The 27,496-nt window shown below is 33.5% G+C and overlaps 18 protein-coding genes across 18 annotated transcripts; 7 read left to right on the top strand and 11 right to left on the bottom strand.

Annotated features, from left to right (window-relative positions):
- Positions 1-8: 8 nt before the first annotated feature.
- On the bottom strand, positions 9-1,183 carry NEPG_00727 (uncharacterized protein; the record flags this gene model as incomplete). The annotated part of the gene is made up of 1 exon (XM_013203103.1): positions 9-1,183. The coding sequence occupies one exon, from the start codon at positions 1,181-1,183 to the stop codon at positions 26-28; it is 1,158 nt and encodes a 385-aa protein (XP_013058557.1). The 3' UTR covers positions 9-25.
- A 377-nt stretch (positions 1,184-1,560) lies between these two features.
- NEPG_00726 (uncharacterized protein) lies at positions 1,561-2,004 on the bottom strand (the record flags this gene model as incomplete). Its single annotated transcript, XM_013203102.1, has 1 exon — positions 1,561-2,004. The coding sequence occupies exon 1, from the start codon at positions 1,822-1,824 to the stop codon at positions 1,561-1,563; it is 264 nt and encodes an 87-aa protein (XP_013058556.1). The 5' UTR covers positions 1,825-2,004.
- A 276-nt stretch (positions 2,005-2,280) lies between these two features.
- Positions 2,281-2,673, top strand: NEPG_00725 (60s ribosomal protein l35a; the record flags this gene model as incomplete). Its single annotated transcript, XM_013203101.1, has 1 exon — positions 2,281-2,673. The coding sequence occupies one exon, from the start codon at positions 2,281-2,283 to the stop codon at positions 2,671-2,673; it is 393 nt and encodes a 130-aa protein (XP_013058555.1).
- Positions 2,509-3,680, bottom strand: NEPG_00724 (uncharacterized protein; the record flags this gene model as incomplete). The annotated part of the gene is made up of 1 exon (XM_013203100.1): positions 2,509-3,680. One exon carries the CDS (start codon positions 3,678-3,680, stop codon positions 2,724-2,726), a length of 957 nt encoding a protein of 318 aa, XP_013058554.1. The 3' UTR covers positions 2,509-2,723.
- Positions 3,681-3,913: 233 nt separating this feature from the next.
- Positions 3,914-4,614, bottom strand: NEPG_00723 (uncharacterized protein; the record flags this gene model as incomplete). The annotated part of the gene is made up of 1 exon (XM_013203099.1): positions 3,914-4,614. The coding sequence occupies one exon, from the start codon at positions 4,612-4,614 to the stop codon at positions 4,045-4,047; it is 570 nt and encodes a 189-aa protein (XP_013058553.1). The 3' UTR covers positions 3,914-4,044.
- A 105-nt stretch (positions 4,615-4,719) lies between these two features.
- Positions 4,720-6,231, top strand: NEPG_00722 (uncharacterized protein; the record flags this gene model as incomplete). Its single annotated transcript, XM_013203098.1, has 1 exon — positions 4,720-6,231. One exon carries the CDS (start codon positions 4,720-4,722, stop codon positions 6,103-6,105), a length of 1,386 nt encoding a protein of 461 aa, XP_013058552.1. The 3' UTR covers positions 6,106-6,231.
- NEPG_00721 (uncharacterized protein) lies at positions 6,231-6,656 on the top strand (the record flags this gene model as incomplete). Its single annotated transcript, XM_013203097.1, has 1 exon — positions 6,231-6,656. Exon 1 carries the CDS (start codon positions 6,444-6,446, stop codon positions 6,654-6,656), a length of 213 nt encoding a protein of 70 aa, XP_013058551.1. The 5' UTR covers positions 6,231-6,443.
- NEPG_00720 (uncharacterized protein) lies at positions 6,607-8,739 on the bottom strand (the record flags this gene model as incomplete). The annotated part of the gene is made up of 1 exon (XM_013203096.1): positions 6,607-8,739. The coding sequence occupies one exon, from the start codon at positions 8,737-8,739 to the stop codon at positions 6,607-6,609; it is 2,133 nt and encodes a 710-aa protein (XP_013058550.1).
- Positions 8,740-9,185: 446 nt separating this feature from the next.
- Positions 9,186-9,830, bottom strand: NEPG_00719 (uncharacterized protein; the record flags this gene model as incomplete). Its single annotated transcript, XM_013203095.1, has 1 exon — positions 9,186-9,830. The coding sequence occupies one exon, from the start codon at positions 9,828-9,830 to the stop codon at positions 9,186-9,188; it is 645 nt and encodes a 214-aa protein (XP_013058549.1).
- A 56-nt stretch (positions 9,831-9,886) lies between these two features.
- NEPG_00718 (uncharacterized protein) lies at positions 9,887-11,110 on the bottom strand (the record flags this gene model as incomplete). Its single annotated transcript, XM_013203094.1, has 1 exon — positions 9,887-11,110. The coding sequence occupies one exon, from the start codon at positions 11,108-11,110 to the stop codon at positions 9,887-9,889; it is 1,224 nt and encodes a 407-aa protein (XP_013058548.1).
- A 1,753-nt stretch (positions 11,111-12,863) lies between these two features.
- NEPG_00716 (uncharacterized protein) lies at positions 12,864-14,149 on the bottom strand (the record flags this gene model as incomplete). The annotated part of the gene is made up of 1 exon (XM_013203093.1): positions 12,864-14,149. The coding sequence occupies one exon, from the start codon at positions 14,147-14,149 to the stop codon at positions 12,893-12,895; it is 1,257 nt and encodes a 418-aa protein (XP_013058547.1). The 3' UTR covers positions 12,864-12,892.
- Positions 14,150-14,456: 307 nt separating this feature from the next.
- On the top strand, positions 14,457-14,924 carry NEPG_00715 (uncharacterized protein; the record flags this gene model as incomplete). Its single annotated transcript, XM_013203092.1, has 1 exon — positions 14,457-14,924. One exon carries the CDS (start codon positions 14,457-14,459, stop codon positions 14,922-14,924), a length of 468 nt encoding a protein of 155 aa, XP_013058546.1.
- Positions 14,925-14,990: 66 nt separating this feature from the next.
- On the top strand, positions 14,991-15,348 carry NEPG_00714 (uncharacterized protein; the record flags this gene model as incomplete). Its single annotated transcript, XM_013203091.1, has 1 exon — positions 14,991-15,348. One exon carries the CDS (start codon positions 14,991-14,993, stop codon positions 15,246-15,248), a length of 258 nt encoding a protein of 85 aa, XP_013058545.1. The 3' UTR covers positions 15,249-15,348.
- A 356-nt stretch (positions 15,349-15,704) lies between these two features.
- On the bottom strand, positions 15,705-17,799 carry NEPG_00713 (uncharacterized protein; the record flags this gene model as incomplete). Its single annotated transcript, XM_013203090.1, has 1 exon — positions 15,705-17,799. One exon carries the CDS (start codon positions 17,797-17,799, stop codon positions 15,715-15,717), a length of 2,085 nt encoding a protein of 694 aa, XP_013058544.1. The 3' UTR covers positions 15,705-15,714.
- A 1,453-nt stretch (positions 17,800-19,252) lies between these two features.
- NEPG_00712 (uncharacterized protein) lies at positions 19,253-19,913 on the top strand (the record flags this gene model as incomplete). Its single annotated transcript, XM_013203089.1, has 1 exon — positions 19,253-19,913. The coding sequence occupies one exon, from the start codon at positions 19,253-19,255 to the stop codon at positions 19,709-19,711; it is 459 nt and encodes a 152-aa protein (XP_013058543.1). The 3' UTR covers positions 19,712-19,913.
- Positions 19,914-20,411: 498 nt separating this feature from the next.
- Positions 20,412-21,113, top strand: NEPG_00711 (uncharacterized protein; the record flags this gene model as incomplete). The annotated part of the gene is made up of 1 exon (XM_013203088.1): positions 20,412-21,113. The coding sequence occupies one exon, from the start codon at positions 20,412-20,414 to the stop codon at positions 21,111-21,113; it is 702 nt and encodes a 233-aa protein (XP_013058542.1).
- Positions 21,114-22,092: 979 nt separating this feature from the next.
- On the bottom strand, positions 22,093-24,150 carry NEPG_00710 (uncharacterized protein; the record flags this gene model as incomplete). The annotated part of the gene is made up of 1 exon (XM_013203087.1): positions 22,093-24,150. The coding sequence occupies one exon, from the start codon at positions 24,148-24,150 to the stop codon at positions 22,093-22,095; it is 2,058 nt and encodes a 685-aa protein (XP_013058541.1).
- Positions 24,151-24,938: 788 nt separating this feature from the next.
- Positions 24,939-25,839, bottom strand: NEPG_00709 (uncharacterized protein). Its single transcript, XM_013203086.1, has one exon. The coding sequence runs from the start codon at positions 25,813-25,815 to the stop codon at positions 24,964-24,966; it is 852 nt and encodes a 283-aa protein (XP_013058540.1). The 5' UTR covers positions 25,816-25,839; the 3' UTR covers positions 24,939-24,963.
- Positions 25,840-27,496: the final 1,657 nt, after the last annotated feature.

Raw genomic sequence — 27,496 nt, 5'->3', positions numbered from 1 at the left:
TGCAATCCTTTATTTATAATTCTTGCTATTCCACCTTGCGCGCATCCAGATACTTAAATACTGCTGGTGCAATTATCTTTCTGCTAGTGGCGAGGTCCACCTGATAAATAACAATTTCTTCATCATTTAAAATGGTCTTTGACTCAACAGTTCCTCCAGCAAAAAGTGCTGTTTTTATCATGTCCTTCATATTCGATGGGCAGTAAACATATAGATACCTATCATTGTGGTGCTTGCAGTTGATTATGAAGATTTCATGCTTTTTCTCTTCTACAAACTTTTTAATTTCCTCTTTCCACACGGCAGGCCCATCCCGCTCAATCCATTTTTTATAGGGGTACTTTACTGAAGAAATTCCATATGTTTTTTCTCCATACTTTTCTGGATAGTCAAACGACTTATAATCCATCCGAAGGATCATTTTAGTTGGGATTTTGTCTTCACAATGCTTAAGATGCTTTAAATCAGACATAACAGATTCTGCTGTTTTAAATTCTACATTTGCAATGCTTAGGGCGCTATTAACTCCATTAATGTCAACATCGTGCTGCTTTCTAACAAGACACGCAGTGTCTGTCAGTATTGGAACACTTAAAAGAAGTAAGAAATCATAATCATGTGTGTCCTTCTTCTCCTTTAAAACATCAGCAAATAAATGATTTATTCGCCTTAGTATTAAAGAACAACAAGATCCCGCCTTTAATTCTATTTCCATTCCATCTGTCTGGCTGTGCACATGCTTATTGTATTTAATCAGCTGGTGGTGGTCTATTATTCTGTCTACTCTGAATGTTTTGCACTCTATAAGGCTAGTTTCTGGCAGATTGAAGTCAACCAAATGTGCTTTTACATTTTTCTCTGATAATCTATATCGTACGTCGCCTCTTTTTAAAAACCATTGGTTCTCCTCATAGACAAGAAAGACCAAATTCTGTATTTCTATTCCAAGTATGTCGCATAGCTTCATTAAATCATGCTTGCACTCAAATATTTCTCTCTGCATATTTACCACTGGAATACGTCCCAGCATTACTGCTAATATATGTGAACCTAAGAACGAGTCTTGATCACACGATGGGTTTCCCAGTACTATGTCTATAGACTGATTTTCTAAGTTTGAGTATGCTGTAGTGATCATTTCACTAAATTTTGAATTCGCAACTATTGTTTTATAACTATCCATAAAACTAAAACCTCTTTTTCTATTTATACTTTTACTTTACAGTGTATAAATTATTACACCAATTATATAACAAAAATAAAAATCAATCCGATTGCTCTAATATGATAAGACTCTGTCAAAAGTTTAAAAAGAGTGATATATTACTCCTGGAGAAGAATTACCAATAGAGAATGGCATTTTATTCGGAATTAAAACACAGAAAAGACTTAATTAATACATAAGCTCCTAAGTACTATTAGTATGCTCCAGAGCATTTTAAAAAACCCCATAAATAGAGAATATAAATACACTATTGCATATAGTAATATGCTAATAAAATACTTTTATTATATAGAACTTATACATATTTTATTACTTATAAATATAACAGACAATATTTAAATTTTCTGGCCATTAGAACGATTAGTGTTGTTCAATTTGTTTCCTGCGTTTTTCTGTATATAACCCAAAATAATCAAAGTTTGAATCTGGCAAATAAATTTATTGATAGCCACGTTACACGATATCCTACTACAAAAATAATATAGTAAAATAGTCTGGTATGTATTTCTATGCCTATGATTTTTGTTACTTAAGATAAATAAAGAGTTTTTGGCCATTTCTGACCAATTTAATAGTGTTTGAAGCCTATTAAATATCATATAACTAACCAGAATGCAATCTTTAGTGATTATAATGTCTGATTGTATTTGAAATTTAATAATTAACAAGAATTTTTATGATAATTGCTGAGTGGCAAATTCAACTATTACTATTAAACATAAATCATTATAAATATTAAGCTAAAAAAATTGCAGTTAATAGATTTACGCTCTTAATACTCCATATACTTGCTATACATAGTAAACAAAACTGTAAAGTTAGTAAAAATAATTAATATACAGTTTATATACGCATGCATTGTAATGCCCTCTATTAAACAGCCAAAAATATTAAAAGAACCTTTGTAATCTTTATGCCCTTCAAATAGCATGTTACTTTGTGCATATAATTCTTTTAATTATTTTCTCTTTTCCATAACTGCAGCATTCATTATCCCAAACTAATTTCTAGCCAATTTTCGCCTTTTAATTTTTTTAATTTTTCCCATCCCTGCAATGAATACAGAAGTAGTCCCAAAAACAGAGACAGAGTACAAGGCAATGGTTGAGGCCAGAGAAAGAATAGGAATTCCTGCCACCTTCATCTCATTCAAAAGATCTCAAAGAAATGTATACCCAAGATATGCATTATTAAAGATGGAAAATGTAACGTCAAAAGAGCAAGCAGAAAAGTACATTGGAAGAGCCGTTGAGATGTACATCCCAAAGACCAAAGTACAGCTGTCTGGATACAAGGAAAGAGTTGTTATGGGATACATACATAGAGTACACGGTAACTCTGGAATTGTTAGAGCTAGATTTGAGAAGAACCTTTGTGCCAGTTTTATTGGAACCCACGTATACGTACAGTTATACAAGGCCAACCCCAACTACTTCCAAAAAGACTAAATAAATCATATATTGGAATGAGATAAGGATGTGATAATTTTAGTTTTGCACTATACAAAATAGCACTTTTTCAGTGTGGTTTTCAATTTTTCTGTTCGAGTGGCATACTCACTGAACACATCCCCCTTTTTTGATACGTATGTTGCGTGGTTCGATGGAATTACTGTTCTGAATGTACTGCATAGTAATCTACTACTACTTCTAGTACTTTTCGGGCAGTGCTCTGCTAGCTTTGCAATACTCTTTGTGCACCCTGGGCAGTCTGCCTTTTCTTTCTCTCGGCACACGGGAGTAATAAACCCAGAAATGCCAAGCGCCACTCTTTGGTAAAAATAATTGTTGGTTGATTTGTTTTTATAGACCAAGCTCATTAGCAGAGGTGCAGATATTGCGCATTCTTTGTATTCTTCTGCAATATGCGCAAAAAGAGTAGAAGCACTTGGAAGCACCACAAGAGAAAGAATTTTCTTTGGCAGATTTTCTCGGTGCTTTTTTATAAATTTACATACTTCTTTCTTATTATTTGTTTTTGCTTCACATAGCCGTATAACTTCTCGGCAGAGAACTGTCATTCTGACTGAATTATCTGGGGTGTCAACAATTGGTATGTTATGCGACTTTCCTGATTTTTTATAATATTTTATTGCTAGCGCATTTTTTACTGATTCCTTTGCTTCTTTATATGGTTGGATGTCTACTAGTGCTTTTATCGGATACTTCTCCTTTATTGCCTGGGCCGTATTTATAAACCCTCTTTTTCCCAGAAAACTAGCCAGCTCTATAACCATTTCGTTTTTTATTTTTTCTTTCTCTATTTGCTCTTGTGTTTTCTTCTCTTCTTCTATTTTCTGGCACTCCTCCTCTTTCTTTTGAAGGTATTCGAGTAGTTTGGTTATTTTTTCAGATATTTTATCAGGAGACGTTTCATTTAATGAATTACCAAACTTTTGGACAGATAAATATGTAACCTTTAATAACTTCTGGAGCATTACCTGCTTTTCTTCCATGTAAATAAATCTTTGGTCGATTGTTTATTAAATTTACACATTAATTGCCTGATTGTTTGGTAGTGCATTTTATAGAGTAGGCGCATGCTTGTTGTAAAAGTATATATAAATAGATTTGTTATGGCAGAAATCAACTTGAGTCACTTTATAAACACTTCTGCAGATAACTAAGCACTTCTTTTTCAGAGTATAAGATAATATAATAAGAATTATTATCATTCTTTATTCAGATGCCAGGATATAGTAAATAGTCAATTAATTCACTAGAATGTGCTGCACAGCACTTGCGCGGCCAGAAAATTCTATCCTCGGTCACTTTTTAATGGGCCTACCCATTCACATACTACATATTACAATAGCGAAACTAGAGCTGTTTAATGCCATCTTCTGTAATAATGCAGAAATGAAGGATTCCATAGTTTAAAACCAGTCTTTTTTTAATTCCCTCGTATATCTCTTTCAAAAGCTCTACTGTCTCCTCTACCGGGGTTTCTTCATTATGACACATTTTCATTTTAGTCAGAAAGAATGGAGAGCAGTACCCAGTTGCCATATATTTATAACTAGTGCATGCACCATATTGATCTATCATATATAACTTTCCAACTCCCTCGGACAATCCGCCAACTATTGAAGTAACATCCACTGGTGACTTTCTTAAGTTATTATGTATTTCCATTTGAAGGGTACTTGCAAATGCTTGTTCGGTTATAACTAGGTCATGCGCTATACTTTCATATTTTACCCCTTCTAAAACACCGTGTATAACTCTAGCACAGTCCCCCAGGTTTCCTCCAGAGATTACTGCTGCTTTATCGTTTATTTCCACACATTTGTTATGGTCACTCTTCGGAACTAAAATATTGTTTCTATACATCGTGTCGCAGGCCAATACCACATAATTCTTTCCAGCTACTCCAAATAGTGCATCCATTATAAATAAATAAAATATTATTATGTCTTATAGATATACTTAGAATCTTTCTGGGCCATTAAATTAAGGAATATTTAAACTTATTTAAGAATAAATAATAAACAAATGAAGAATATTTTGCGCACTCGCATAGTTACCTTGGGTGTTTGTTCATTTATTCTTTTTTCTATAATACCTAGGATAGATCTAAAGAATATTGATAGAATTAATGTGTTTAGTATTTTATGTCTGGCATACTGGATTGGCACAAAATATTACAAATCTGCAACTATTCTGTACTTTATTCTAAACTCATCTGATGTTGTTTTTATGTTGGAGAGTGGTCGGATGGTTCTGTTTTATAGTTTGGTGTATTTTAGTGAGGCTCCTGTTTTATCTGATCTCTCGTATGGCAGATCTATCTGTAGAAGTATTAGAACTAAAAATTTATTTCCATTGGCTGTATCCGTTATTGCAGGAGTTTCTCTTGCCATTTGGAGAGTAGCAATTTCCGAGAGTGGTTCTATTTCCGAGAGCACTCCTTTGCGCTCCTCTGAAAGTATTCACATGCAATCTCAAAAAGTTTATCTTTCCAGCATGGATAGTCACTCTATTAGAAACAATGAGAATTTTGGCGATAATGGCACAGTAGTATTTGGAACAAAAAAAGTATCTGAGCAGACAGAGTGGAAAATAGTTCTTGAGGGACTTGAAGGAAATCCTCCTCCACCTGCTGTGATTACTAGTGGTTCTGTGGTCTATCTACAGAATTTATACACAAAAGAGTATCTTTATGTGTTTTGTCTGCCTTCTTCTGGCGTAGCCAGCGGTAAGCAGAAGATATTAAGTACTTTGCAAATAACAGATCTAAACCAATTTATAATTCTAAACACAGTAGAAGATACATCTAAAACTGCACCAATATACAGAGATGGATCATTTTATCTGAAGCATGTGAGTAGTGGTGTGTTTGTTCGGGTTTGCAAGAAAGTAACGCAAAAAGATCTTAAACATTTAGTAGATGCGTATGAAATATGTGGAGAAGCTCTGGAAGCAAAAAAATCCATCATGGACAAACGGTTTCTGTGGTCAGGCCGAAAAAATGCTGGGCATAAAGAAGCCTTTACAAGAAAGATTACAAGAATACTATTGAAAACATATAAAGAAGAGCTAAAAAAAATTAAGAGTCTGTTTTCTATAAATGAAGCTGCAAAGAAAGAAAGAGAAACTTTTGAACAGATTCGTGCTGGTCTATACAACAATTATAACTTAGTTGTATATTTAGCGCTGTTTATGGTTTCTGCTGTGCGTGGCCTACTTGGTATGGAGGTTATTTGGGAGCAGGTTATGTCTTGCTTAATTGATATCTTACTTTGCTTAATATTCAAGAAGACAAATACAAAAGAGATTGTATATGCAAGTAGTGTGGTTGGCATTCAGCATGGCCTAAAACTGCATAAATTAATTTCTGAAATCCTTTCAAAAACACGCTCTAAACTGAAGAAACAGTAAGATTGGAGGTTTCTTAATTTTTAAGATATCCACTTTTATAATCTTTGTGATGTTTCTGTCTGTTTTCTAGATTGATAGTCTTGGAGTACTTTAAATATTCTGACACGTCTTGATCTATTCTTGCTATAAAAATGTTTTCAATTAGATTAAAGTTATATAAATTTAAAATTTTCTAAAAAGAAAGTGTACATGCTAAAGAATCCATAAAAAGACTTTCTATATTTAAATTTCTACTCATTAATAAAATTGATTAAGAACCATCTAATCGCATATTTAAAACACAGTTGCATTATGCATAATGGATATAAAAATGTATTAGAATTTTAATTACTAAACAGATGGAGTGCATAAAAACAATAAACTACTTTTCAATTAAACCCCATACAAAAAGATATACAGAAATGACTGGTACATTGCCAGCTTTGGATATAGGAAAAGAAATAATAAAAATCATGCAGCCCGTTTTAAATATTTACCAAAAGCAATATATATTTAAGTTATTTATTCCAACACAATTTGCGCATAGAGTTTTCTTTGCCAACTCTCTTTAAGGAGTGCCAGACCAACAAGCCAAGAGGAGTTTGTCCATCCAAATCCTTCCCGTGGCACATGCCGTATTTCACTGCCAATGTTTCCGTACTCTACATCCATTTTATGTGTGCCTGTTTGTACATTGTACTTCTCAGTAACTACTCCATTGTAGTTTGAAAAAAGCTTTCCTACCATGGTGCACCATTTTAGTGCCAGGCTTTTTGCTATTGCATCATGATTATAATTAGTCAGTCCTATCCACCCAAGAATCTGGTGTGGAGCCCATCCATACGGGTAATCCCACTGCTTCTGGCCATCATTGCCGCGGGCATGCACTGTGCAACTTTCTTTAGTTCCTGTGAATATACCACCTGCGCCAATTAGGTCTCCCATGTTTGCCACTAATGTATCTGCTTTGTCTTTATCTGCCGCCATGGAAAATAGTGGGTAAAGAGTAGTTGCTCCTTTATATTTACTTAGTCTGTTTTCTTTAATGTTGTAGTCATAGTACGCTTCTCCATTCCACAGATGCGTATTGATCGCCTGCTTTCTTAGCTTTGATATTTTTTCTATCTCTGGTACATGCCGAAGCTTAAGAATATCTTGTTCTGTTTTATAGAGCAAAGAGTTCAGATCAACAGTATATAAATACGATGCAATTCCATCTACTCTTTTAGAAGTATCATGGCCAGACTCCCGGACTGCTCTGTCGTGCTGCAGAAATTCTTCTAGTGCTTCAGATGTTTCTTCTCCCGTGTTATATTTAGCAATATATGCATTTAGTTCGTCTGAAGACCACTTTTCTGCTCCTGGAACTATTCTGCGAATTATGGAGAAAAAGTGTCCCTCTTCTGTTTCCATAGGAATTCCTTTTCCACCAGGAACATGCCTGGTAAGATGAAGTTCTGCATTGTATCCTCGGTGAAAGTAATAATATTCCTTAATCATAGCATCTGCTGCCTTGTCTATCCAATTTTGTAGTGAGCCTTTCTCTTCTGATGTAAGATGAGATATAAGCTCTATTACAAGAGTTGAAAAGAGTGGGGGATTTCCTCTAAATAAGTAGTACGATCTATTTGCATTAAGTATTTTCCCATATGCTTCTATCTGGTATCTGAGATTCTCAGCTATACAAAATGCCTCTGACAATTGGTTTGATAGTATAAGGCCTTTGGCAATAAAGTATGAATCCCATCCATACATCTCATTGAATCGCCCGCCGGGTACATAAAATGGGCATGGCCCCTTTCCCTGCCGAATGTATCCACCTCTAGCAGAGGGGAATATTTTAGGGTTATGCCAATGGTCTGGAAATGAGCTATTCTTCTGACTAAAGGCCGGTTCTGAATGTAATTCTTTTTTGTTTCCCTCTGTACACTCGTCTACTGAGTAGGGGATTGCCTCTGGTGCTTCAGAAGAAATAAAGAAGTATGTATGCGATAGGGCCAGAAGCCCAGGAGCAGTGTCACACAATGCTTCTCTCGAAATCAATGAATCTGTAAAATAGACTCCAGACTCACATGCTTTGTTCATTCGTATTTTAATCAATTTTACTAAAAATCCAGAATCTGCCAAGGTGGATATAATTTCTTTATAATAATTAATACTCTCGGTGTCAAAAGAAGGAACATAAAGAAAATATTCTACTCGAGATATTTTTGTGTCAATCAATGCAAGCTTCAGTCCGTTCAAATCAAGCATTCGCCTAAGATTTGGCCAAAAGCAAGTTTTAATAAGCCTGGTAAGCCTATTAATTGTGTGTTCATTTATAATTGTTTCTGGAACTATAACTGTTTTGAGATTAATATCAACAAGTGCCAGCTCTTGTAAAAGCGTAGAAATAGAATAGTTGCCCTCTAGCCAGATCTGGTCGCCGTACTGTCCTTCTATCAGATATTTTTTGGGGCCGGAGTCTTCTATTGTAATTGTTCCATCCTTGGTAGTATCTTCTTGGTCAAGTAAGCCTTGAATGGTTTTCTGCACGTCGCAAACAAATTCTCGTGCTGTCTTTGTTTGTGTAGATTTTCGTCTAATTGGTGTTTCTTTTACTGCGCTACTTTGTACAGTTCTTCTTCTTCTTTTGGTGGGGACCACTTCTGTCATAGAATAAAATAAATAGAAATTGCTCAAATATATAAGAACAATTTGGCGATATTTTACTATAAATAACAAAAGGGAGATTCCATTTTATTTAGAAATTCTGTAATGGAGTATTCACGTATTGATTTTATTGGGATTTTTGGTATAATTTCAATCAACATCTAGTAATTAAAACTCTTTATATTTATTTATTATATGGTGTGAACTAAGCATAATTTATTTTAAATTATGTTTATATTACATTTGTTATAAAACAGTGCGATATTCTAATATCTTAATTAAATAATATATGGTTACCTAACCATATTTTATTAAAAATAAAATTTATGCCTTACACCTTATAATAAGTAAGTGCATTTAAACTGTCTATTTCTAAAAGAAAGGAGTATATTTTGGCATTATTTTTTTAGAGTTGGTATTTGGATTAATCGGCATTAAGCTCCACTCTGTTAATTATTATTATGCACCTGGCCAATAAAATCTCTTAGAACAGCTTCCATTTGGTTTTGGTCACTACACTCTAGCTGGTTTAAATAGAAGAGCCTAGATAGTAGAAGATGATTTCTTTGGGTTGTATCTTTCATCTCCATAATAATCCAAATCTTTTTATATTCTGGCAGAATTTCATTTATAACGCTTTCTAATAACTCATAATAATAGTAGTTTTCGTTGTCTTCTAGTGAGTTTTTAGATAGCGCAGGCAAAATTTGATTATTAAGAATGTTAAGTAATTTTTGCATACTTTCTTTATATGCCCTGTCTTTATCCAGACCAGTATCATTAAACAACTTGCGGGTTTTCTTTTCTATTGTTTTAATTAATTTCTTAATAGCATTTAAAACGCTAGGAATTATTGAGCCAAGCTCTTTGCACGAAGAATCAAGCCCGCACGTGGTTATTTTAGCCATGCATTTCTGCATATTTTGAATTTTATTCAACTTTTCAATAAATTTATAGTTTGTATCCCAGAAAATCAGTAGCTGATCAACTGGATAGTATTTCATCCGCAAATTCTTAATATCTATAGCCATTATTTCCTGATTTATAGCTCTCTCCATGCCATTGTGCATTTCCCAATACAGATCTATTACCATCTTATCAATATCACTAATAGTAGATATTTTTTTAACTACCCTGTCTATTTTCTTTTTTATTGAATTTTTTTTTCTGCGTCTTGCTCTAACTGGATGCCAACTATTAATTTAAATAGTTTGTCATAATTATATTTAAAAATATTATAAATTGCAGTTATACTTGGCCGTGAGCTATCTATAGATTTGTCATAATTATCGATAAGTTTTGTTATAATCTTTTCCTGCCCGTTTATGTACGAGTTAATGCTAGCCTGGAGTGCTGAAAGATCTGCCCCATGTGTTGGTCTAAGTACAGTAACTATATAATTTAACTGACTAGGAGAAGTAGGATCGAATTTTATTTGAGAAAACTCACCGACATGAAGGATTGTTTTATTGCCTATTTTGCTAACCAAATTATATTGAGTCTGCAGAGATCTTCTAAAGTCTAGCGTCTTTTCTTTAATGCTATTTAGATTTGTTACCACACGCATCAGCTTTCTTTTCAATCGCTTTGTTTTTTTTATTTCTTTTACTTTATCTAAAAGAGATAGCTCGTTTGTAACAAACAGGTTAATTTTTAAAACAATTGCTCTGACCAGTTCGCCATACGCATCTGAAACTAGTCCATATGTAGAATAGTCCAAACTATTAAAAACCATATTCACAAGATAATCAAGAATGGCCTTGGCGTCTTTTGCAGTTGTTATTTTATAGTCATAGGAATTGCATATTTTGATTAATTTATCAATAATAATATTAGGAAGCCCAATAATATTTAAATATCGCTGGGATATGTATGTTTTTTGATATGCGGTTTTTTCCGTGGTAGTTGCATCATCTTCTTCATCATTAAGGTCAACTTTATATAATATCGATTTAAATTCATTATTCAATGAAGAATCTAGCTTACTTAATATTCTAGATATAACCAAACTATTTTGATGGTTCTTTTCTACCAAGCTTCTAAATCCTGTATTACAATGCAGCTCTATCTTTTTTTTATCTAACTTGTTTTTGCCATCATATAGATTAAAGCTGTGCGCGGTCTCTACACTTTTTTTATATTTATCATATTTTGCAAATACATTATTAATTCCATTTTCTGAAATTTCCAGTGTATTTTGGAAATTTATAGAAGGCTTAATAATACTAAGCCTATTAGAGAACTGATCTAAGAAGCTGCTAGAAATAGAGCGAGTAGGCGTACTTGCATGATTTGCTGCATTTCCTAATACAAAAGAAGATGCAAAACATACATGCAAATTGCATAGTGTCATATATATGATGGAAAGCTTCATTAAAAAGTTTTTTACTAAAAATTATATATTCCTGTTTGTCATAATTGGCATTTCTCCTGAATTTTAATTGATTTAAAATTTTATACCCTAGCAGCAAGAAAGTTATATTCAGGTAACATGAGAGAAGAATACAATAATAAAAGAACCAATGATTTAATACAAATTTACCATAAACCGTCGTCATGCTGAAGCCTATTAGAATACGTATGGACTTCTAATCAGCTGCTACCAGTTGGTCACGACACTGTTAATAGTGCAGTTAAAATATTATTTAACTACTTTTTGCAAACTGCACAGTGGTGTTTTCAATTACATCGTTACAACATTACCAATAACACAATGATTTATTCTTTTTCCTAATTTAAGCCGAAATAAAGCTGTAAAGCCACAAGTGTTAATGTTTTTACAATATAATAGAATATCCCTATGTTACAAGCAGTAATTACATCACAAACATGATTCATTTTGTTTGATCACTTTATACCATAGGATGTAAGATTCCTTGTTTTCTTCTATTTTATTTTGTATAACAAGATAATGGATTAAAGTGTCTGCTTACATATGCACTGGCCTGCAAGTATTTTATTTAAACACTTTTTCTTTTACATTTCTGATGTTATTCCATCACAAGTCTCATACGCTTTATCCTAAGCTTGGGAGTGAGCAGCGGCATGGATGATGTGTCGCGCAGTGAATAGTTCATTCTTCTAAGTGCATAGTATACAGCGTTTAAACACACAACCTTTCCTGTTTTCTCCTGAAGAAGGCGGGCTAGTTCCGGCAGCGAAAGTGAGGAGTCATTCATTAGATTCTCCTTTAGAAAAAGCTGGTCCAATTTAGACAGGTGTTTCTGCCGGCCAGACCCTTCCTTCCTAACTACAGTGCCGCATTTAAGATATCTGCTCACAACCCTCTTCACAGTGGAATATACAGCAGGAAGAGTTCTTGCTATCTCTATGCGCGACTTTCCGGCTTTAAACAGCGCGATTATCTGATGTCTTCTGGCCTCTTCGGAGTATACGTGTTTTTTATTGCACACGGTCTGTTTTTTCTCTCTTTTTAACACCATGGTGCTCTAAATTTTTATTATAGATAAAGGCAAAGCGCCATTTTGATTTTATGAATACAAGATTCTCACACTGTTGACCGGCCATGAATATACTATTTAAGAGCAAACAAACTAAAAATTCAATAATATGCCAGAATATACTAGTGCACTCAAATATAATAATGCATTGCAGTATACACTGATATATTTCCTGTTTCTATAAATATTCAGTGTTAATGCAGACACTAGAGGGTATTTATACTGCCGAATTTTATGGCAGAGTATGAGACGAGCATAGAAGTTCTATATAAGCATAAATCGACAAGTGCTGTGCAATATAGATTTAAATTAGTTATACTTTAAGGAGATCTGAAATTGCTTTTCGGGCTGTTAAATTCCAAAATAGATAGGTTTCATATAACATGAAATTACTAATATTATAAATACTAGCATTTCTAAACTAACAGCTATGTAACTTTGTTAGAAATATATGTCATTAATTTATTACTAATTTTTTGGTTTCAGGTTATTATAACAGTGTTTAATTAACACTCAAAATATTTCAATACAATAAAATTAGCTCAGTTAATTGAATCCACTCTATACTGTTTACATTTTATGTGTGCATAATTCAACATAACAGATCTAAATTATTATTCGGGTTATATAATAATACCAGTAAACAGGAGTTTAAATTAATTATTAACCGTTTATTTATTTTATTTATTTTTTCACTAATTAGTAGCTGCTGATATAACATTTAACACATTAACCAAGCTATTAGATCTAGTCTGGATGGATGATAGTATATTTAATATATTAAATTTAGAAATAAACTTTTTTGTTATTTTAATCACAAAAAGAACTACAATAAAACTCTTTTTTTCTATTATATCTGCACAGAAATACACTACAAATACAAATATAACACTGCATATAAGGCCTATAAACAATGAAATGTATGCCCATAGTCTTGTGTAGTCCTCTCGATTCATAGTAAGCCCATCGTGTTTTTCCATTGCACTGGAGGATACGTGGGGATGCTCTACCCAGCGAATAAGCTTTAATAATAATCTTAGTCCAAGAACTGCCCCATATAACATTGTTGAAATTGCTGTACAATACGTGTATTTGGCAACAAACGCATATTTAGCTGGCAGTATTATAAGAAGTCCTGTGTATATCAAGTATAGAGTTATAATTGCTGTAATCCCAGATATTAGTGGATTTTTCTTAATTATTCCCCATGATGCTTGGTAATTGAACAGACTATTTCCAAACACTGCCATTATGAATATAACAATTACCCAGCCAGTTGTAATGAGTATTTGTAAGATGGAGGGCATGTTAGCCAAGTGCATATCGTATAAAAATCTAGATAGAACTATAAGTAGAGTGAACATTGGCAAAATGGAAAATGAAAAGACCATTTTGATATCTTCTGTTGTGGGAACGATCAGCTCATGAATCAAATGGCAAGCTCCTATTGCACCAATAAGTATGTATTTAGTGTATGCAAGAAACTTTAGAGACTCTGCTTTTTCATCAAAGTATTTGTGTATGTTATATATATATGTAGCATATCTCATATCATCAACAAACACAATACTAACCCCAATTAAAGCCAGTATTCCCATGGCCAGTAATATGTAAAATATTCCAAACATTGATATAGTTGTGTAATCAAAATGCTTTTCTTCGTTCTTATTATTCTTTTCATTGCCAATTGGTTGGTTATCGCCATTGTTCTGCGCAATGAATCTTGTTTTGTCATCATTTACACACGTTTTTGCTTTTATTCCATTTTCTGAGAAAGTGCCATTGAGTTCAGCATTAATTGACATGCGGTTACCAGTATCTATGTCACATGTGCTATGCGAATCCGTTAAAATACTGCTAGATGTACATACACAACTGCACCCAACTTTGTCAACTGTCAGCAAAGCGAATATTATAAGTATGATCGTATTGATTCTTCGTACTATTTTCATCTGTTAAAAAAATTTTAGAAATTCGGGTTATATAAAATTTATACATATTTGGTGATCAAATAAAACATAAAATGCATAGCACATAAACACATTTCCAGACAACATAATACTCTGTTTAACACACAAACAATCTTCTTTTTACTAGCATAATATTTTCAAATGATGGCATCATGCTGTAGTAAAAGATAATTGGATAGTTAATTTACGCAAATAATTGAGTGCTTTTCAAAAAAGTGGCCAATAAGACAAAAGCATAAAAATTAAAGGAAAGTATGTTATAATTATCTATATTTTATTCTAAAAAATAATGAGAGAGGCTGTGAAAAGAGAAGAGTTGCTGACGGAGATTAAAACCCTTCCAATAAGCCAGATAAAAAAGAACAAAAGCGCTCTAATTGGCAGGATTATTCAAGGAAAATTTAATGAGCTAGAACAGATTGAGCTAAGGAGGGAGTTGCAGAAGAGATTCATAAACGACTTAGAGAGAAAGGACAAGCAGGAGTCAGAAATGGAAAAGGCAGAAAGCGAAATAAAGAAACAATGCGACGTGTCCGTGCAGGCCTCAAAGAAATTAGCAGAATCAGATGGGAAGCTAAGTAAAATTAAGAGGAGTCAAGAAAGAATTTCAGAAGAAATGAAAAAGGCAGAGAGCACACTGCAAAAGAAGAAATCCAAGGAAATGAGAGAAGAATTTCTCTTTATAGGGGCGTTTGGAGTGTTTTTCAGTATTTGTTCATACATTCTCATAGACAAGTTTGTGTTACAAAGAATCTGAGTTTTTGGATAACCCGAAACAGTGTAGCAGATGGAGTATTTATGAAAGAGCTGCAATAAGAAATATATGTGGATTGTCATACTTTTGCTATTGGGTTATACTATGTGCATAGAAGAGGAGAGTATAAAGCTGGATTCTATTAGAGCCGATACGGTTGCTGTTATTTCACTATTTATGATACTAGGCCTTACTTTTTCTGTTTCTTTATATGGAATAAAGAAGTTATTGGAGAAGAGCCCAAAGCACATGGTAAGTAGAAATCAGTTGTCGCATAACTATATTCCTAAAAAACAGCCATCTGAGTATGAGGTGATTTCTTTCTAATAATCAGATAGAAATAGAAGATTTATATCGGTATAATACGAGTCATTTTTATCCCAGGCAGTAAGAATAGAAGGTTATGGATTAATTGCAAAATATTAAAACACTTTTTATTAATATTCGGGTTATTGTTTTAAAGTTATTTATGTATATTAATGCAATGCTATCTGGCAAAGCATGATTTTAGAGTTTAGGAATTGTTTTTTTGTTTGGCAGAGGGAACGCATGCTGCTATTTAAAGCATAGAGAAAAATTGCATAAAAATAGAGGAGATTGCCATTATTATATTGCATAGCCTGCACCAAAGGGCTTTCAGCCCATTTAAATTTATAATGGATTGGCAGTTATGCCAAAAAACACTCTAAAAACTATTTTTAATTAACAAATCATTGATTTATTTACGCCAGTTTAGAGGAATCTTATTTAGAATGCCTTTTAGCATTCTCCATAAAGATATGCCTTCTATTTGCTACTTGCCTGGCTGTTGGTTTTCTTCTTGGACCTTTTGCTCGTTTGCATCAGCTTGTGCTTCCTGCTCTGCCATCTTTGCCTGCTCTACAATCCGTCGCTGCCTTTCTTCCTCGCGCTTTTTCCGCTCTTCCTCATACTGCCTCTGCCGTTCCTTTCTTTCTAACTCCTTAAGTGTTTCAGACTGTATTCGGGCGTTTACATTGTAAAGATTAATGATTCCTGGATATGGAAGTGGCCTTAACTCAACACTATACTTCTCCATTTGAATTGCAATGTGTTTTCTTATGTGCTCTGCCCACTCACCTTCTAAAGAAATGCCTTTGTCAAGTCCTTCTTCAAAAGCAATTACCTCTTGCATACTTTTTGCAGTTGATGCCATGGTCTCAATAGTCTGTGAGTACTCCCAAAGGCTTTCTGTTACTTTTTCTGCAGATGGAAGGCATGCCAAGCTGTCAGATAAAAGTTCAATTGCATTGTATATACCCGCCTGTATTGTATTAATCTTGGCCTCTATCTCTCTTATAGCACGTTCTTTGCTTAAATAAGTGTCCTCTGCATTCTTTAAAGAGGCAGTGTTCAGCGTGTCAACCATGTTGACCATTTCTATATCCTCTGAGGATATTTCAACACCGCCGTCCGATGTTAAAGACATAATCATTTTAACTGTTCTCTGAATGTCTGTGTTTTTGGGCTTCTTGGGCGCCTCCTTATCATCCTCTGATGGCTCTGCAGCTGCTGGTTCTTTGAGCTTTAATAAGTACACCGGGCAGTTTCCAGATACAAGAATAATTTGGCTGGTCTCTGTTATTTTTGTAATCTGTACAGTTTTCCTTGGGCATTGCTCTAAAACTATCGATGAATCATGCTTCTTTCCAACTATCTTCAGCTTCTTGTCTTTTACAAATGATGCCCCCTCCTTAAATACCATTATAGTTCTCGGCGCAGCGCCATTGTTCAGTATTACTATATTGTAGGAATAAGAAATAGTGTCTCTGATCACAGGGTCATATCTAAATCGGTGGAATGGGCTCTCCATAAGCCTTCTGTATACACCTCCTAGAGCTACTGATTCATCGGCATTTAAATGCACATTAGGCTTTTTTCCAATAATATTTCGTATGGTTTCTTCAATAAAGAATATTTTGGATGATCCTCCAGTCATTTCTATATTCACCTCCTGTTCACTGCTTGTGCTATTAAGAGTATTTATCATATCCTGTACTCTAGGCCCTAGCTCTGCAAAGGCCCCTGCCACCTCTTCTATATCATCTTTTCTTATAGTTACGTCAATTGACCGATCGTATGATACATCCACCTGGGTGGTAACAGAAGTAAGTCCTAATATAGCGGCCTTTATCCACTCTATCTTCTTTAAGTTTCGTATGGTGAACTCTTCCTGGGTAAAAAGCTCCGGTGTGCTTTTGTCAACTCCGTTGTATATCTTTTTTATAAGATGCTTTGTTATTGTCTGTCCTCCTACATTTAGTGTGGCCTTCTTTACGATGGTTATTTCTTCATTTTTTATATATGCAGCAGTGAGGGTGGACTTACTGTGCCCTACATCAACAAATACCACGGGGGTTGTTTCCTCTGATGGTCTTTTACTTGCATAGTAGGCGCATAGTGCAACTGAGTCTGAAATGCACTGCACTTCCATCTTTGGGTTGATCAGTTCAAGTATTTTAATAAGAATATTCTTATGCAGCTGTGTGTATGTTTCTGGCACTATTATCTCTATTTCTAGCTGGTTTATAGAAACCCCCTTTGTAGTTGCATAGTGTGTAATTACATGGTTTAAGAGCGCGTATACATGGGACTTGCGCGGTATATTTACCTTTTCAGTTCCCTTTTTTTTCATCTCATCTGCAAGAGCATCTATTTCACTTCTTATGCTTTCTGCTACCTGCTCTCTGTCTTTGCAGGAGACATTGACGTTTCCAAATATTCTTGTTTTGTTTCTATAGTCTATTGCCATTTTAGTGCTTCTTCCTCCGGTTTCATTCAGAATAACTTCACCGGCTGATGTGTCTGATGATGCTAATACTGTTTTATAACTTCCTAAATCTATGGAAAGAATCTTCATAAAAAAAAAATAATGCGTTTATTTATATACAAGGAAATATCCAGAACAATTTGAAAGTTTTCTTTTAGTTTTCATTTTCATTCAACAATACACATAAATATGATTAAACTAACCCGTTCTTTCTTCATTATGCACAGAAAGCACAAAAGTGCATCAATAGAATAGAGACATCCTGTGTATAAATTGTAAAATGTACATGTGTAGTTTATATAGAATTTCGAGTTATATAGCTTGTTATTAGTGCTCTTTGTGCTGCTGTGCGCATGCCTGTGCTATATACAAAGCATTGTTTGCTTAAGTTATTGTCTTTTGTATAAAACAGGCGGCACTGTTGTTATTATTTCCACTCTCTCTAAGAATATATATTGACTGGTCTTTATATACTCAATAATGCTAAAATTCAAAATACTTTTCTACTTGTTTTTCCTTCTTTTCTAGTAGCAGTACATACATTAGCCACTATTTTTCTCAATGTAGCAAAGTGAATGTATTATTTATATGTGTACTAATTTTATTATAAATATATTTAGCTGCCCATTTTGATAATACCAGTATTCAGACAAAATTATTTATAATTCAAAATATAATAAGCTACTTTTACTTCTTCTAGTTATTTGTACTAACATAATATATAAGCATATTTATTAGAAATACCCCAAAAAGAACTAAAAAGATCAAAAAGCAAACTTACGCTGTTATACAACATAAATGAAACATTGCTATAGCTGATTTTTCCTTAAAGATATAGACATATGGAAACTTGTTATTTATTAAATCCTCGTTGTCCTTATATAGACGACTTTTAATCAGAAAAGCTTTCACTCACATATTTTGGCATCCCAAACATTCTTATTTTGTTTATTATTCTGAATCTGAGAATCCAAAACCAACAGCTATAATAAATGTAAGAATATGCTTTAGCGAAAATCTAAGAGTCTCACACAATCTTTCTATAAGACAATTAATACTTTGAAAGAAATAGAGTGTTTCAATAATACAATAAAGCTATAGTCTTAAATATGGGCGTATTATGCGGTCTATTTTACTTTTCTTTTATTCTATGTAGGAAAACTCTATAATAGTTCTTTTTCTTTAAAATAATAAATATTTTTATATAAAAGCGTTTATTCTTCATTCGTAGAAAGAAAGCATTTTTATTTTTATTTTATTAAACTAATATACACTATTAAAAAGAATGCTGTCGTATCCGAACAAATTAGGATAAATTAATTAATTTTTTTATACAGCGTCGGATTAAAACAAACATGTCAGAAAGCATACCAATAAAGAAGCAATCAACTAATATTAATTACAAGCTTTTCCGTTCCAGGAACTTAGTGGAGTATTACATAGAAACTTCACAGTTACCACTTACGGGACACGACAAATACATTATTAATTTTTATTAAAACACTAAAAATTTAGCATATTAATTTTAAAATTTTATTTTAAAATGAAAGGAGTAATAGATAAGAAATACAGAAACATAGCAATATACTCCATTATAGTTCTGGGTTTAGGAATAACAATTTTATTATTCTTTATAACTGTGAGAGAGCAAGGACATGAAGATGATAGCTCAGAAGAAAGCCAATATAACATAGAAAGTAATGAAATGGAGTCAATGCCAGAGCCGCCTATGCTAGACGATAGTATAAACAGAAATCCAATACATACTCCAGGGATAGAGGAAAAGCAAATAGAGCACGACACGAGTGATTGTGAATCAATGTATTACTCTGCTGAATCTTGGAGTGATAAAAACAATAGTGTAGGAATGGGCGGCAGAGTGGCAAATATATTCTTATCCATAGCCAGTTATATATATTTGGCTTTTAAAGCCCCTTGGAATTCAAACGAGAACTCTTATTTAGAGGGCGCGGCAGAGAACAGAAATAAACCCCTTTCTTAGTATATAGCAGAAGAGCCATCAGTTTAAAAACTGCTTGCAATAAAATATAAGAATACTGGCGCGGCTGTTAAATGGCGTGTATTATATTACTTATAAAGATGGTATTTTAATTTAACCCCGCATAGCGCATATTCTAGTAGGCTGCTAGATATTCCAATACCCTGATACAATCTCTTTGACTGTAAAAAATCTATTAAACATATAAGCTAACTATAATTTTTATTACTTATATCTATATTTTATGCCACTTCTGCGCTTATACAGATTTTATTTCACATTTTATAATTTAATTATAGCTCAAACTATCAAAAAGTATTTTGTACACTATTTTATCATAGTTAGAGATATAATTATAAAATGTGAAATAACTTCATTCTAACTAAAAATATTCTGTGAACTATGCATAATTTATTATAAATAAAATATTATTTATGCCTTACATATTTTAAAAATTTAAAATAGTTGATTCTTTCATATTATAGTGCTGTCACTTAATAGTAGAACACCCAGCATATTATCTATGTATAAACCCGGCATTTTCTATCAAATAATGAATTTTACTACAACTAAGCACTATTGATCTACAAAAATTTCGGGTTGCTACTTTAGAGTAAATGTCACATTTAATAATAAAAAGAATATAGATACCAACTGCTTGGCATACTATACTTAAATATTAAAAATTTTTATAGCACAAGTAATGGCACCATCCAATGATATTAATATATGTATAAAAATATGCAAAGTTCTTTTAGCAATGTATAACTTAGTAACAAATATATATTCCAATGAGACAGGGTTTATTATTATTTTTTCATTTAACAGAATCCTTTTTGCTGTGCTCCACTACATAGAAAGCGCTAATTATCTATCTAAAAGAGAAGATCTAACTCTTGTATTACAAGAGGCAAGAACAACTTTAAATATTATACAATCTCATCAAGCAATTTTGTTTGCTTTTACTATATACTCTATGCTATGCAGGGAAATAACATATAGAAATACAAGGCAACTGGCGGGTGCTATACTTGTAGAAATGTTCGCTCTATTTATGTTTGAGATTTTTGTATATAATGCGCTTATAGAATATATTAATTCAAGTGATATGGTAGGTATACAAGATTCTTACATTCATCTATTTATACTCTATGTTTTATCTTTTATTTTTATAATATCTATATACCTTTTAATAACATTCTATTTTGCTATTAAGCCTGTGCATACTATGTATAAAGTAACAAAACGCATGCGGTATTTGTGGCAGGTGATGATAGGAGACATCTTGTGTTTTATATTATGCCTTTTTATTCTATTTGTATATGCCGGGAATGTCTTTTGGATGCTACAGCAGCCGTATAGGTTTGTTTGTAGATCTTTTCCATCTTTATATAAATGTACATGATCTAAAAAATTAAAGGAATCATATTTTATTCCGCTTAGTTAAATAATTTAAATATAAATAGGATGTCTTAACAATTCAATTATAAGTTATATGCTTCTGAGTGAAAAGAGCTGTATATTAATAGCAGGCTAGCTCTTAATAAAATTCTATATAGACTTAATTTGTTAGTAGTGCTGTATGCTAAGACTAGCATTTGTGTAGCACAGCATGAGTTATCGGAATGTTTACATAAACGTGACAGCACAAATTAAATCAGAAATTGTTATTGGCACAACAAGTCAACATAAATTAAATTGCTTATACGGACTGTAAATACGTATACAAGATTCAATAAAAGTCAAAGTTTAAGAATGCCTTTTCCTAAGAAAACAACTGGTAGCATTATATGTAAGGCATAAATAATATTTTATTTTAATAAATCATGCATAGTTCACATTATATAATAGAGATATTATAATCTATTTATGAGTTTTTCAAGAAGTCTATTAGAACCAGCACATCTATATATTTCGAGGTACACATTGTGTATTGCTGCTTATATATTACAAAGAGGTTAAAATAAAACGGGGCCATCAATGAGCATGGCCCCCACACCAAATGGTCCTCTATAGTAGAGCCGGCGGTGATTTTAGTGTGTGCAGTGCGCCATCTGCTACACATGTAACCGGACTAGATGATACTAAGAATCTGCCTCAGCCAACTTAATATAAACTAAGCCACTTACTACAAAGTACTTGTCCATCTCTAGCTAAAAAACAAATTAGCATATGTATTTATAGGCATGAAATTTCCCCATTTAGGAAAATGTCTAATAATGGATAAATATTTGTTCTGGAAAATAGAAGAGTCTATTATAGACCCATCTTTGATAAATTAGGCCCATTGCGCGTATAGTATTGGCAATTTAATGTAATAAATATGGATAATGCATTTATGCATGAAAAGAAAGAGTTACATTTACTATTTATTAGCTATTATTTTAGTGGTACCCATAGGTGTTAGAACCAGAATTTTGGACAGGATATAATGGTGTTGGTGCGTGTAGTTTAGAGCGCCCTCCTGTTACTGGCTGTTTGTTGATTGGCCGAAACCCTTGCTTATTAGCACTGCCTTGAGGAGCGCTAGTAGGAATAGATCTTGCTACATGCGCTCTGCTATCTACAACAGGCACTGTTACACCACTATGAACTGCAGGCCGCGGGGGTTGCCTTCCACCTTCTAATTGATGATATGGAGCAAATGCTGACATAACTAAGTGGTTATTATTTATTGGCACCTGATGTCCATTTTGTGTGAATAAATAGTTGATGCTTTGTTCTGAACTTTTGCATGGGGGCTCTTGGAAGTGTACTCTTCTTGTGTTCTGTCCATTTTTGAGAATTCCCTTTGGTTTAGAGGGCATCTGTAACTCTTGCTGTGTGCCGCAGTTGTTTAAAGCTTTTGCAAGGTGGTCTGCCATTCCAGAAAGCTTGGTTTTCTTTTGGCAGAAGGCAGAGTATGAATCTGTATTATTGCAGCTAGAATAAACCCCGGGATTTGGGTTGGAGCGGGATTGTATGCTGTATTGTACAGGCGCATATGCACCCTGTGCATTTCCGCTCTGTTTACATGCTGTCTGAACAGTAGAGAATGATTTCGGGCTGTTTACAAGACTGCTAGGATCTGATTTAATTTTAATCGTAATAGGGATTTGGTGTGTTAACTCAAGATTTGCCTGTGCGTTTATTGTACTGTCAAGCCAAACCCCACTACTTTGTAATGTATGGAGAACCCCTTGCTCTACTTCTGAGTTGCCCCCAGTGTATTCTCTTATATATTGTATAATATTAGTTGTATTTACACCAGCGGTTTTAACTGCATCATATACCATAGTGCTCATATTATAGATATTTGGAATTGGGATTAAACCACCGTTCTGCTGCATAAAGCAGTAAACGCCTATTCCATTTGCAATATTTAGAACAACAGAAAGACCCAGCACATTCTGAAGAACTTTAGAGAGCACTTCTGCAGGCTTTATAGTCTCATTTAATGTTTTATTTCTAACTATGAATGCATTATTATTGAAAATATTGAAGGCACTTGTGTTTAGATTTACTAACGTAAATACGCTGTTAAGAGCCAGAAGAAGTTGGTGCACTTCCTCAAGAGACCCTAAGTTTCTCATAAGCATGGACATCCCGCCATTAAGAGAAAGGCTTTCTCTCTCTTGTGTGTGCTGACTCACTGCTCTGACAACTCGGTAAATCATAAATCCATTTCCCTGATAGAGGGCTCGGCACATATCACAGTCATACCTGTTGCACATATCCATTAGGATTGAGTCCAGTAAGACAATAAGGTAAGTTTTAAGCATTGTGCGGGTAGCTGGAATGTCAACAATTCTCTTGACTATATCAGACACTACAAACCCACCTATATTATTCTTGTTAAATAGCCTGTTTATAATTCCATCGGGTGTATTTGCATTTTCTCCATTTATTGCTGGTGTGCAGTGCTCATTAAGAATTCTTTCAATTTCATCTATAAACTGCTTACAGCACCGAGAGCTAGATTTAATTCCACCAATCATGCCTGATGATATTTGTATACATGTACAGCACACTCGGCAGTTATCTACTCTTAGGAAGTTTCCTGCGAGAAGTGCCAATGAGTTTTTGATTATTTTTTCATCCTCTGACTCCACTGTAGAAGTGCTTTGACTGGGCCTTATTTCAGGCTGTGGATATTTTGAATTTATTGTTGTTGCACCTTCAGCATTCAGCTGCCGTGATAGCTGGCCTGTTAGCTCGTTTCTATTTTTTAACTCTTTATGCATCTCCATAAAGGATTTCACAATATTATCAGCTATATCTGAGTTATTTTCCAACTCGTTCATAATATAGCTAAAGTCTGATCCTTGTCTCCTTTCTCTTTCATTGTGGTTTGTATCTACATACGATGCACTGACTATCCCTAGGCAAGCACTGCCTACTAAACAGCATATAACCGCAATAGAATATTTTGTTCTGCTCTGCATGATTCTCTTTATACTCATAATTTTCATGCCTTCTGCCCTATTTATACCTTAAGAGCGCATCATTTGTGATAGATGCTTGCTGTATCATTGTGTTACCTCACTATATTGGAAATAGCTAATATATATAGGAATACTGGATCATTTGATCGGTTTGGGATATTAGATTAAACTTTCTAAAGCAAGCGATTAACTACGCATAGAGGTAGAGTTCTATAATATTGCAATGTGCTTATAAACAAAACTTTGCATTTTTCTTTAATATTGAACTGTTCATTATCAGCACTAATATTTAAAATCTAGTGGTTCTTAGGAGTTAAAAATTATTGAAATTATAACTTGACGTACTCACAAGGAGTTACGCCACTGCCGTCCTGCTACGTAGCCAAGAGAGTAAAGAAAGTGAAAGCGGAGAGCTCTTTATTGTCTTTAGGAAGCGGCCCAAGCCTGCGCGGATACGGAGTCCAAGGGCGCTGCTGTGTTAGGCCTGGCGCTGAAGTTAAGCCGTCGATGCTTCCCTGAGTCTCCCCCTAAATTAGGGGAAGAGCTCCGGTTAAATAGTCGGAAGTTGATATACTGATTCAGAGATTCCGGCCTTTGCTTTGGCGAGATCACAGCACGAGATGACGCACAGACAGATCGCCCTCGGGGCTTCTATTTGAGTGGTGGTGTCGCCACATAACTTTATTTTGTTTCTGATTTTTAGGTATTTTCTCTATTTTTACATTATTATCTTTGTATTTGACTAACAATCTATGCATAATATCATTATTCTTTAAACTTTTTAATAGGATATATAGCTTGAAATAACCCGAAATTCTATCTTATTTATTCCTATTTTATGTTGAATAGATCAGTACTCTGGATCTCTCCTGTATAATAATTATATCCTAGAAGCTTCCTTCTATCCTTGTCTATTTCTACAGTATACACTAGATCTGTAGTTGGTATGTGTTTAATAAGTATTAGATCTTCTGTGTATATGCCTATCCCGTCATATGACTGTGCTATAACATTGTATACTGCCCCCTCAATTTCTACTCTGTTTATCCTCCATATAATAGATCCTGTGCTCTTTTGCAGTAGTATTTTTCTTTCTGAAATTATTGCGTATTCTCCCATATATGTTCCTACTTCTAGTCCACTATAACTATGCCCATTCGCAGCAGAAAGAACACAAAGCCAAGTTATTCCGCCTGAAAAGCTATGTGTTTCTAGCACACTATGCGTGTTTCTATCGATATATGATAAGCACCCAATGTCGCACCCTATGTAAATGTGCTGTTTGTCTACTGCCACAGAAAGAATATCGTGTATGCACTTTTCTCCATTGCAGAAATACTGGTGCCAAGTGATATCTCCGGTTTTTGTGTTAATTTCTGTATAGCACCCCAGGCCGACTGAATATATAGTTCCTTCATACTCGGTATGGTTATAGTTTATTATTTTATTGTCATAGATGGTGTACGGCGCAGATGCCCGTTCTAGGTCTATGACTACTATGTTATTATAGTTTCCAGCTATTAGTCTGTTTTCTTTTTGGGATATAGAAAATGTGCCTGTTGTTTCTATCTCCGCACCTTTATACACAATAGCGCCCTTCCGTGAAGTCTCGCTGTATATATACGTTGAATATATCGGCTTATTTTTATAGTAAAGGCAGTCTGTAATGTACTTCATTTGCATGAAAAAGAGAAAAAATGAAAGAAGAAATACAGCCGCAATCTAAGCACAGGGCAGGAGATTATAAAGCAATATGTTATTGTATGATGTTAAAACAAAGTGCCTCAGTAACCGTTGTAGTTTATATTGATGTGTCATCACTTCTAAGCTATCTTAGGTTCTCATCATAAGCAGAGTATTTAAAAAAAAAGCCATGGGTATAAAAAAATTTCTCTTTTATATTTTAGAATTCTATAAAAAGAGAAAATGTTTATCCCCCTGCAGTTGCAAGCAGAGTGTTTAAGACATTTCTGCAATGGAGTGCATTTATATGCATATAGTCTTCCATTGCGATTGTATACCAATGTGACTTTGTCTTAGTTTCCACGGTAGACTATTCAAGGCGTGTGCAATTCTCCAATCACAATATTCTTAATAGTGCGGGATAGTGGTTCACACTACATTTTATACTTAACATCCTTTTTCTAAATAATTTTTGTCTTAAAGCTTTTTTATTTATTAGGCAGAATGTCCTATTTTATATTGACTTTTATATAAAGTGCGCTTTTTTAAGTATATGTTTTGTATGTACTCTTCATTATTATAACTTTATGGTTCTTTACTGATTATTTTAAATTTAGTCTATCTAAATTTATATATGTGCTAATAGTGGCTAAGAAGTTTAATATTTCAGTAGTGTACAATTAAGAAAATGTTTAATCCACAGATGTACATCTCTTAGAGAATGGAGCATAGATAATTATAGGTGTTTTATACACATACCAAATTATATATTATAGCATAAACCTTTATACTATAATACGATGAATATTCTATTACTAAGCATTTAACTATTTATTAAATACCTCAAACGTATTTATACAAATCGCAACTGTTCAAGCGAAGTCTTTCTATAGTATTGTTGTACTATTTTATGCTTTTAATCCAAATAAATATATATAACACATCAATGGTTAATGAATAATAAATATTGTACCAAGCGGCTGAAGATTATTTCTATGCTTAATAATAATTTCGGGTTATATAATACTAATGGTGAATTAACAGAATACAATATTTATTTATTGTGCCTATTTAAGTGCACATATAATAATATTTTGGTGCATATATTTTCCATCTTTGGCGCTCTATTCAATTAAGTATCTTCTAACAAAAAGAACACTAAATACACTGCGCACCCAGTAATTTGTTTAAATACATTTAAATCTGATTTGAGTAGATTTAGCATGTTCTTAAAGATGCTTTTGTGAAGAGTCATAAAAGACGATCAAAATGTTGCGTAACTCACATAGAAATTCCTATATAATTGGCTTAAAACTTGGATAGTTCAAAATGCTTAAAGAACTTGGCATCTGCATTTTTAGTTTTGCTATTGGCTTATATATATTGTATATTGTGTAAATAGACAAGATGGCTTTTCCGCATATTCATATGATTTTGTGGCTATATTTTGCATTCTTGCATTAAATGCGGCTGTTTGTCTTAATGCTGCCAGTATTGAATCAAGCAATAGGTCTATGAATTCTCACATTTTCTATAAAAACTTATTACATAATTATAAAATACAATGTCTTCACACTTATTTAAAATTATGTACATATTTATAAAAATATGTTCTACAAAAAAACATCAAAAATTTACATGGGGTGATGCTAGTGAGATTTGAAGAATGCTATGTTGTAGT

The sequence above is a fragment of the Nematocida parisii genome (assembly GCF_000250985.1).
Source record: "Nematocida parisii ERTm1 unplaced genomic scaffold supercont1.2, whole genome shotgun sequence".
NCBI lineage: Eukaryota > Fungi > Microsporidia > Nematocida > Nematocida parisii.
This window is presented reverse-complemented; position numbering and strand designations above follow the sequence as displayed.

Coding starts and splice junctions, on each gene's coding strand:
- NEPG_00709 (XM_013203086.1), bottom strand. CDS start 25,815: ATGCAAATGAAGTACATTACAGACTGCCTTTACTATAAAAATAAGCCG.